Source organism: Nothoprocta perdicaria, unplaced genomic scaffold (genome assembly GCF_003342845.1).
Source record: "Nothoprocta perdicaria isolate Ctin4 unplaced genomic scaffold, notPer1 scaffold_38, whole genome shotgun sequence".
In the NCBI taxonomy this organism is placed as follows: Eukaryota; Metazoa; Chordata; class Aves; order Tinamiformes; family Tinamidae; genus Nothoprocta; species Nothoprocta perdicaria.
Genome location: NW_020455621.1, coordinates 27920 through 38804, shown reverse-complemented (window position 1 = coordinate 38804; position 10885 = coordinate 27920). Strand labels below are relative to the sequence as shown.

At 37.5% G+C, this 10885-nt stretch overlaps 1 protein-coding gene across 1 annotated transcript in view; it reads left to right on the top strand.

The window, feature by feature from the left end:
• TARBP1 (TAR (HIV-1) RNA binding protein 1) overlaps positions 1-10885 on the top strand; it is a 41651-nt gene that overhangs the window by 6230 nt on the left and 24536 nt on the right. The window contains exons 3-14 of the mRNA XM_026044701.1: positions 12-183; positions 989-1086; positions 1808-1877; positions 2578-2726; positions 3156-3208; positions 4291-4388; positions 5071-5206; positions 6203-6299; positions 7208-7297; positions 8755-8893; positions 9998-10094; positions 10399-10574. Of these exons, the coding sequence (XP_025900486.1) occupies positions 12-183; positions 989-1086; positions 1808-1877; positions 2578-2726; positions 3156-3208; positions 4291-4388; positions 5071-5206; positions 6203-6299; positions 7208-7297; positions 8755-8893; positions 9998-10094; positions 10399-10574 (1375 nt within the window). The remainder of the gene's footprint in view (positions 1-11; positions 184-988; positions 1087-1807; positions 1878-2577; positions 2727-3155; positions 3209-4290; positions 4389-5070; positions 5207-6202; positions 6300-7207; positions 7298-8754; positions 8894-9997; positions 10095-10398; positions 10575-10885) is intronic.

Sequence of the window (10885 nt, the reverse complement as noted above, 5' to 3'; positions counted from 1 at the left end):
CGCTGGGCGAGGCGCTCTTCGGCGCGGCGCTGGACGCGCGGCGCTGCGCGCGCTTCTGGCGCCTCGTGCAGCGCGGCGTGGCCGCGCGCGACGGGCTCTGCCGCAAGAGGGGCCGCTACCTGCTGCAGCGCGCCGTGGACGCGGCCGCCGCGCAGCGCGCCCAGCTGCGCTGCGACACGCGCGGTACGGCCGGCCTCCCCCTCCAGGCCCTTCCTCCTTTATCACTGTTTTCCCTCTCGTTGCAGCCGTAGGAAGGCGTGGGGAGGCCTGAGTTGGCTCCTGGTGGGCAATGAGAGATTTCTCTCTTTAGACGCTCCCCTCAGAGCAAACGTTGGGTGGTGCAAGGGTTGCGCGCACACTGTAATGGGTGCATTGCYTTCCTTCGGGAGCCTGTGTTGGGCAAGGGAAAGCCCAGCCTGCTTCAAGGGGCTGCCGCGCATGAGGCCCCTGAGCTTTTATTGTGGCAGACAGGGCCGGGCAGGAGCATTCTGCTCAGGGATCCAGTGTAACAAGAAATGCACAAGGAGAAATGTTACCATAGGGCAGACTCCCCCAGTGGGTTTGTGGTTGGACTTGATGATCCTGAAGGTCCTTCCCAGCCATAATAATTCTGTAAAAGTGAGTTCTGGCTCCTGTAGAGACTGGGACACAGGGTTTGAGCCTGTTGAGTTTCAATGTGCCCATTTTTCTGAATGGGTTTAGGGGGATCAGGGTGATTCCTGAGCTCTCTTGTGATGTTTTGCTTTCCAGTCCTTTGAGCTGACTTAGAAAACACAAGAATGACTGAATATGTTGCACCAGCTGCTCCATATTGGACACTGAGGCAAAGTTTTTTTTATTTATGTAGCAGTGAGGCAGGGAGTAAAACAAGGTTCACCCTCTGCCCTTAGTCAGGATTTTGCATTTAATCTGTTGCCTTGTTGATGCTACAGGACTTGTGTTTAAATAAACTTTGCCTTTTTTCTTTTTTTTTTTTTTTTGTCCCTAGAATCAAATCTGTTTTGGTGGTCTGTTGAGGAGAGTGAAACACTTCTACAGTTTTGGGAAACTTACATTTTGATAATGGAAACTTTGGAAGGAAACCAGGTAAGAGCATCTTAAAACCTACGCTTATCATACTTTATGTGATTCATTATTTTTGGAACATACACTGTAGGTATTTATTTAGATAAAGATTGTATAACATTTAAGGATGTTTACATACATTAAGAAGCATTTTATGAAGTTTGGAATATGGAGCATGTGTCATTTGTTTGGGACAGGTTTACAACTTTCATCTGTCTTTGAAACTACTTGTTTAAAACAGTAAATGGAATTAAGAAAGGAAAACTTGGATTTCAGCTTGTTGTAAGGCCATGGGTATCTTACATTGTAGGGTTGTTGGGGAAAATCAGAGTATTGCACTCAGTAAATTCTTTCAATAGAGGGCACTAGATCCTTAAAGCACAGTGAAAATGATGTTGCGTGACTGAAAATTTAGTGCTCTTGACAGAGTTTTTTTTTTTGTTTGAAAGACCCGTGTTGTAATTTATATGAATAAATCAATTAGCAGTTAGAAAGTTTTATTCCTGTGATATAGTAGCATAAAAGTAGATTGTATTTTTTTTCTTCAGTGCTAAACTAAGATCTTAACACACAAGTGCTACGTACTAGGATCAGTTGCACAAGTCAGAGAATACATATCTATGTGATTACATTGCCAAAWAATTTATGAATGCTCTTGGTAGTAAATTCTAGTCCGTGATTGAATGTTTAAGCTTAGGCTTGAGATATAAACTGCTGGTGTAACATCTCATTTACATTTCAGATCCATGTCATAAAGCCAGTATTACCAAAGTTAAACAGTTTATATGAGCTCGCTATATCAGGGAAAAAAGGTAAGACATAACTCTTCTCAAACGTATTCTGAACATTAGACTGTGAAGCCTGGATTTTTATTTTCTTTCTTTTTTAGTGGCGGCTCTTGGTTATGTTTTGTTTCTCAAATGAGCAGATTTCTGGATGACCATTGACATCATTTGCAAGTCTGTTCTGCACATAGGTAGCTTGGCAAATATGCACAGGAAGGACCATTCTGCTCAGGGATCCAGTGTAACAAAAAATGCCCAACAGGAAATCTTAACATATGACAGAATTACTTACTSCAATATCATGAAATATCTTTCTGTCAACTAAGGCCAACAGAATGGGTTTTAGGTAGTACAATTTGTTAGAAGTTAGAGTTCACAAGATTTGTAAAGTAGGAAGATGATGAACTGAGTGTTGAAGATAAATGTTATTGGGACAAGAGCCCGTGCAGAAGAGGATACATTGTTCATATCATAGTTTTACATTCTAACTACTAAAATCAGAGAGTAAGTTTAAAAAACAACAAATATTTGTTGTATTAGAGATATTTTAGGATATTTTTATAAACCATATAACGTTAGTCATATCCCAGTTTTTGTTAACTGGGATAATCAGTAGTTTGGGTGTTGGTTCAGTGCATTTTTTTGACGTTTACTGCTGCAGAAACAAATGTGCTGCTGTGTCACTGTTRTTTCTATACTGGTTCAGAAGAATTTGCTTGTGTCACAGATTGCTGGTTGTTTCATCCATCTTGGCACATGTGCATCTATAAAAGAATGTTTGAGAGCGAGAATAAAACATTGATGAAGGAAGGCATTCTTCATTTTCTGGAGCTTTTTGAAACCAAGCATCTTCCAAATCCCCTTGAGTTTTCAGAGGTAAGGGTGCTTTCCCTGTTACTTGCCAGAACTAGGAGATATTTTACCTTGTGGTTTCTATTACTTTATTACCTCAGTAGTGCTGATAGGAGAGAAATTCTTTTAAAATGCCCTTATATTTAGCTGTGTGAGAGTGAAAGTAATATTTGTAAGCATGTCAAATACAAAATTACTTGGAAAAATGGTGGCCCTAGTGGGAATACTTGTTAAAGTGCAGTCATTTATTCCCCATGTTTTAAACTAATGCTCTCTAATTGAAGCCAGCACTGTGTTCGTTGAACGTTTTTACCATGTGTGAAAACGCTGAGGTGTAGGTGGCAGCAGGGAATATTGATGTTACAGATTTCTGGAGCCTCTGAACCCCTCCAGAACTGTTGATTGTTTTTACTGGGCAGAGTCTTAGCGCTTGTCCTTGTTTTCTTTTGGCAGTTTGTTATTGGACCACTAATGGATGCTCTCTCAGAAAGTTCTCTTTATAGCAGGTAAGATACTGATTATTAAATATGTTATTGGAAATCAAGTGTAATAATGTTATAATGTTGATTTCAGTATGTTGGTAAAATCTCATATGAATCAAAGTACATTAATATACAAATCATGTTTGCGAAATTCCTTCATAGGAGAAGAATTCCTCAGGAAAGGTGGGTAGCCATGAATAGGGTGAAAGGGGTTGAATTTCATCCTATCAAGAGCAACATAAGGATACTTCAAAGGTCCCATATCCACCTAGAGTTAAAATATTTATCTAGAAAAAAAAAGTCAGATGTAATAAAAGAATAATTATAGTTTAGTGACTTTTTATGTTCTCTGAAAGCATGTATCTGAAAGCAGATGAGAGGTATGTGTTTGGGTGTAAAGCGAATATGCAAAGTTGTTACAGTTAATGTAATACCTATCTCATGACTGTCCTATAATAGTTAAGAAATCCGAGGCTTCAAATGTAATGTAGGTGATGTCTGCCCATCTCGTGGAATATTTCTTTAATCTTTGCTTAAAGCTTCTTKTGCTGTTCAGTAGTTTTATTTATAGAGACCTTAGAATTTGTTTCAGAGAGAAGTCTGTGCTTCTTGGCACACTTGTATAGGTAATTTCTGTGTTCATTGCTCCCCCAGACAGATTAAGCACATTCACTCTGCTTCTAATCACCTTGTTGCAGAGGCCTTTTTAGCCAGAGGCCTCTGTCATGCTGGGGCTGCCCTGCATCAAGTCCATCTGGCAGTGCAGTTTCTTGCTGTGGGCCCAGAGTGGGGAACTCTCCATGGCAGGCAGCTTTGCCTGAGGCTGCACCTGAAAGCCTGAGTGTGAAGATGCCACACGACATCCCTGTAGGTGACCGGGGAGATGCTTGCTCTTGGGACCTTCCCAGTCCTCCCTGTGTTGGCTGGATGCTGTGGGGAAAATGGGCTGTGAAGAAAGCAAACTCATGTGCTCCATCTGTGTGCCCTACTGGAGCAGTCTCTGGAGTGAATTAACCACTGAACTACCCTTTGCTTTTGTTCAGGGGCAATCAGAGTTGAAGCTGTTAGCATAAAAAATGTCTATTTGATGTTTTAAAACCCAACAGGACACCAGGCCAGTTAATGGGAGCCTGTTCTCCTTTAGGATTGAAGTTACAAAAATTCTTGGCCACTTACGTCATGCTCCTTCCAGATGAAGAAAAAGGTATGTTTGAATTTCTGTTGGGTTTATTTGTTTCTTTCTTTCTTTTTTGTTTTTAATAAATCAACTGGAAAGCATGGATCCATTTTTCATGTGAACATTTAACATTTTACATTTCATGCAGACATTTATAAAAATAAAAAAAAAAAAGCAACCTTTTCTGAAAAGTTCAACTACTGGAATATGATTGAAATATACTTAGAAATAGAAGGTATCTTTATAAGTTTTATTTAGTATTTATCTGGCTAGCCATAAAGCGAGGCTCTTCTCTGTTGTGTGTTACTGCACAATAAAGTGATGTTGCTGTGTATGTTATTACATGATAAAATACACTGTATTTTAACAATTCATAAATATTTGATGTGTTTTTCCCTTCAGCTGTAAGTTAAATAACAATTTGTAAGCCTCCCTGTTTCAAGGCAAATCTTTCATATTTAGCCTGAGCCATGTAGAAATGATCTTAAATGTGCAGTGTGGATGCATCATGGCATTTTATTGCTGGTAGCTTTGTTATTTAAATACATTGGAGAACAAGAAATCACAAGTCTGAGTCTATGARAGCACAAGTCTGCACTGAATCAAGCTAATCTGATGAAGTATTTTTGTAATACTGGCAGCTTGCTGCGCAGTGGTGCTCGATGTTGCTGATGTAAATTTATATTTTCTGTTTGCCTTTATTTTTAAGGTAGTTTCTTGTTAAAGTTCATCCAGAAGATGACAAGTAGACATTGGTGTGCTGTCCCCATTTTGTTTCTTTCTATGGCACTGGCAAATATCCCTGCATGTAAAGTATTGGGTGCTGATGGACTTTGTGCTCTAAGGTAAAAAAGTTTACTTCGTTGGCTTGTTAACTTAATACATAAAGGGAAATGTGCTGAACATCTAGAAAACCAGGATTTCATCCATGTACATTATTTCTAGGAAGAAGTAGTTACCTGTGACAGTGGAAGGTTTTCTCTCCTTTGTCTTATTTCAAGTTTACAGAAGAAAACAGTTTAGTAACAACTGTATTTATCACAACATGACTTAATATATGTTTTGTATTTTACTCATTTGCCATCACTTTTCTGGTATCATTTTTCAGTGGTCTTCCATGCTTTCTGTTATGTATTAATCTTTGGGTTTGTTCTTTTCTAAGTATATTAAAACTTTTTTGTTGGAGCTGAGGTTACATCAAAGGTCAACCCACAAAATTGAAACTTGAAAGACCTGTAAATAAAAAGCTAGGCAAAAATTTAGGCATGCATGWTTTCAGTAATACCCACAGTATTTCCTAAGTGTCCTTTAATTTCATCAGGTAATAGAAATCAATAATTATTGCAGTTTAATCAATTTTAAACTTTGAGATAGTATTTTCCAGTGGTCTAAGGAATTGGGAAAAAGTAACTTTTGAAAAAAAAAACAATGAAACAGTGGTTGAGGCAGTTAGGCTTCTCTATGTATAAGAACGTGTAGAGTTTCAGTTGTGTCCTAGAGTGAGAATTTGGTGTCATATATATTCCTATATATGTGAGAAATGGAAAGGCAAGTATCTAATTACCATTTATACTGCTAGGCATGTGAACTTGTGGATTTTTTTCCACATTTTTGATCATGTTAGGTATATCTTTATCCACATTTTAATTTCATTTTTTGAACGTGAATTTGGAAATAGTCTTGGTTTTGGATTGTATGATGTTTAGGGCGAAGAAGTATTATTCTTTGTGGAATATATTTAATAAATACAATCTAATATATTGAAAATAGTTATCAAAATATGAAAACAGTTAAACTTCTTAAATATATATTTTCTGTGGTACATACTTCTATGTTTGCAGAGATGTCCTACAGTGTACTATGATTACACATCAAATTTTGTTGCGAGGAGCTGCTCAATGTTACCTTCTTCAGACAGCTATGCATTTGACAGATGTGGTGAGTTTTTCTTCCTAGGGTAATAACTTACCTCCTGTTGTGATGCTAGCAATCTTGCAGGCTAAGCAGTATATAAATTCTTATGCTAAATTGAACCTGGAACAGCTGATTCTGCTGGATTACTGATTTTGTTAGTGACTACTTCAAGTACAAAAATGTTTTTACTACTTAAGTGTTCAGTCAGCTTGTGCTAACTTTGTTTTCTTTAAAGTTCATTTTTCCTTTCCTTTTTCATGGATTCATTTATATTTTGGTGCATGGTTTCTATGACTAGTTCTACTGCTTACATAACCATCTTCTATCATGATATATATTGCATAAGCTTGAGTTTCAGCAGGTAACTAAATGAATTTCTGAAGTACTTAAGAGAATATAATATTTATAATAGCAGAATGGTAAAATTATAGTTGATGTTGAAATAGTAAGAAATGAGTTATTTAGTGGTCAAAGTGTTCGTGTTTTGATTGTCTTACACATTTTTTTTTCTCAAATAAGTAGACAGTCGGCATTCCCCTTCGATTATGGATTTGTGTGTTATCTCCTCTTGTTAGGAACATGTCAGCAGAATTTCCTATCGGAAGCAGAGAAATAATACTAGGGACTGAAGCTGTGCATGTGCTTTTAAAAGATGTCATCAGTGGATAGCCTTATTCTTTCAGTGGTTCATTAACTTTCAGTAGGTATTGGGGTTGATACAGTGCTTCGTAGAATGCACTTATGTTCTTTGATAAAGGTAGATTGACACTATGATGCAAAATACCAACCTGTGCTATGGAAAGGAAAAGGTCAATTTCTTACTTCTTTGTAAGAACCTTTGCCAAATGAAAGCAAACATCCCTAGTCCTCATTTAGGTATTACCAGTTGTATATTGTTTTGACAACAWTTGTACCTTGGTGGCTTTCTTTAGGAGAAAGTTTCCCTCCCAGAAGTGGCAAGCTTTCTCATGTCCCTTCGACCAGAAGAGTCCCTAAGGAGAGATACTATGCTGTGGATGGAGGTGAGCTGAAGTTCCATTTGTGTTCRTCACATGTCTTCCAGCACCTGTCCAAATGCAGGATTTGTTATTGCTAACTTAATAGTTAAACTAGTTAGCTCTCTACTTATTTATTGTACTGATGCATTCTGGAAGTACTGGATGTGATATGAAAGTGTGGTCATATTCAAGTGCAAATCAGAATCAATTCTTACTCAGAGTTTTGGTCCCTTAATACTGGTCCTTCAAGAGACTTCAGTGTGTTCAGTGTTTCTTCATCTTCTGCCTCCTTTGCTGTTACTGTAGGAACTGAGTCAGTGTTTGGGAATCGTGTAGTAGTCTGTGTAATCTCTCCTGTTAGGGATCCATGCTTACTCCTCAAGATGCTTGCCATCTTCATGGAGAAAGTACAAAGCAGGGCACCTTGTGGAATCCACAGAGCCACGACTCGGGCTTCTCTGTCTCCTCTTATTAAAAGAATGCAAGGTAGAGGTAACATCCTGAGATGAAGTCACGCTTGTCATCAGACTCTACAGGCAATTATTTCTGCATATTATAGTACACTATATATAATATCTTCTTTACAGCTGCTACTTTCTCTGTTTCTCCGCTTTCCCTTCAGCTGTCTATTGTAAAATTTCATTCGGTGGAAAAGAACAATATTTTGTAAGTCTAATTTATCTTTTGAGCTACAGCTGTGCATGCTTTCCCTTCCTCTTATTTTTGAATGGGCCCTCTGAGATAACGTGGATCCGAATAGTCTCTGAACGGGCCAGTATAAGTGCTAAAATTTTGTGTAAGAGCTGCCTCTGATTTGCGTGTTGTTTGGATGAATCCAGTGCTTGCAGGAGTAACAGTCATCTCCAGGGAAGAGCTGTGCCTAGCATGTCAAGTGAGACTGTTCAGAGGACCTATTCCTGTGTGTTTGAGGTGCACAATGGTGTGATAAAGTGTCAAAGAATAAAACTTCAGTTAGAGGGTACACTAGAATCAATTGAATAAGTAGCCATACTTTGGGGTACAGCAGTTTGCTATAGAATGATTTTGCATAGTGTCCTCTTGTTATGAATGCTGTATATGCTGTCTTATAACATTGGTTTTAGTGAAAGACTTAAATATATTTWAAAAAAATTAAAATGTAGCACTCGTTAGGTAATACTTAGCCATAGAAGTCCTCTGTGAAGTGAATGGATATTTACTAGTATTGCTATTTGTAAGATTTTTTTTTCTTATATTGGTACTAATAATCTCCTTTTTTGAGTACTCTGARTTACTTTCTGGAAAAAACTTTTTCCGTATTAAAGGGAAGTAATGTGTTAGGCCTCAAGGTAGCCCAAGTGAATACCTGTCAAAGTGTTACTTTGTTGGTACATTTTTTCATGTCTGACTGCTTTAATGTTTTAATGTCTTACGTTGGTCGAGTTCAGTTACTACCGAGCGGGCAGATATGTTTAAATAGTAACATACTGGTTTTAATTTAGCTTTGCAGTTGGCTGCAGGTGAATGACACATGTTTCAGAAAGTCTGTAAAATGTGATTTTGAGTGTCAAGAGATGTCATCACTGTGTTTATATGTGCGCAGTCTTGTGGGAGAGTACCTTAAGACACCAGTACCTGAAGGTAAGCTAGATGTTTAGCAATATTCATCTATTAAATATAAACAAATGAATAATTTTTTAAAAAATGAGAATCCTTTGGTTTTAGAGTAGTAATGTTTGCATTTTACCAGTTTATATGCAGTTTGTAGTGTCCTTCATTTATGAATTGTGCAAGGACTTTTTTCATCCTCTGCCACATTTTAGATGATTGTAACTTCAGCTGATCATTTTCTTTCAGAAGAGAATTACCATGCTATCTATGTTGTCTGTGCTTGGATCCTTTTAACTTGTGTAGTTCTCAATTATTTACTATTGAAATACTGCAAAGTTGGCAATTTATATGTTGCTTTGTCATAGCAAAAATCAAATGTCAAAAAGACTTCTAAATGTAAACATATAGCGTATGTACAAACTAGATCAGAATTTGCTGCTGATGAAAAGCTTCAGAAGATAATGCAGTCCAAGAAACTTTACCTGATTATGCTCAGAAATGTTGTAAGCATATTTTTRTTTATTGGTGTTTCAAAGTAATTTGAATGTTAGAAATTTTGGCCTGTCTTCTTCCTGGAAAATCTGTTTAATACTTTGCCACCGAATTGCAGATAATATTGGCAAACATCTATGTATTTCACCTTTTTCAAAATGATGCTGGCAACTTGTAGTTTGATAAGTGTCTTAATTTGTAAGCATAGGTTGATACTCATCTGTAGTTTGTAAACAGCTAGTTGGAAAAGAAAATATGCRTACCTGCCAAGTCCAGCTGCTTTGTGCTGGACCTTCACAATCTGTTTTGATTTCTAAATTGCCAAAGCCAAAAGAATGCCTACCAGTCAAAAAAAAAAACAAAACAAAAAGCCTCGTGTCACAAAAGAAGCTTCAGTTTAAGCTCATGTTTTATTTCCTTTTACAGAACTGGTTAAATTTACAGCTGGTGTTTCTCAATGTGCATAGCAGAGCTGTGCTCTTGCCTAACTTCATTTGAACACTTTGCTACACTTTAGAAAGTAAGAGGTGCCTATTGAGAGTCTGCTACTAATTATTGTTAGTTAAGCTGTAAAACAAAAGCTTAAAAATAATATGCAGATATTTTTAAATTCTGTGGAAGCCTTAAAATATCTTTAATCAGGAGAAAATTGCTTTATGCCTGACTGGTTTGAAGCTAAGCTTGTTGCAACAATGATACTGTTGGCTGCAGATGTGGAAGAGATGAGGAATAAATGCAGGTAAGTATAAATACCTTATTTTACAACTCTTTTTCTCAGTGCCCCTCTGTCTCCTTTCCCAGGGTCTGGTAAAAGCCTCTTTGTGTCAATCCGTTTATTTCAGAAGACTTTGGGTTCTGAAATATGCTATGAAGATCTCATAGTAGCTTAGAGCTTGTCTAACTGTGGATACTACTGCTACTGGGTAGCACTTGTAAAGATATTTAAGTGACTTAGAAACCTGTGTCCTGTTTCCATAAGTGACTTCAGCACTTAAGGTAGATGCTTGGAAGAAGATTTTCTGTTGATTTTTGTTTTTGTGTAGTGGAAAAAGCAACATAGAGTGGATTGAACTAAAGGCTTTCTTGAACCCTCTCCTGGATGTCTTGATGAAACTTGGCAGTAATGCTTACATACCAACACTGAAAACAGATAAAAGCCTACAGCTTCTGCTGAAGTTATTGCARACTCGTTCGTTAAAATGTTCCAATCTGCAAGATGGTTAGTGATATCTTCAGTATGCTGTCTCTTATGTTGACTGTAGTCTGATTAAAAACAAGGTATTTACTGTTTTTAAGCCGTGTTGTTAAATTAATACTAGCCTAGAAGTGATGAATGTAGAAGTTGACAATCTGACATATCCCTTAGGAAATTAAACCGTGGGCCAAATCGTATGGGGGCCCTTTTGAAGGTGTCTCAAGGTAGGGGAATTCAGAATATGGATAATACTTAAGAAAGCAGTCCTCACCATTAGAATKAGATTTACATTTAATTAGAATTTGGAAAATGTGACCAAACTACCAAAAGTTACA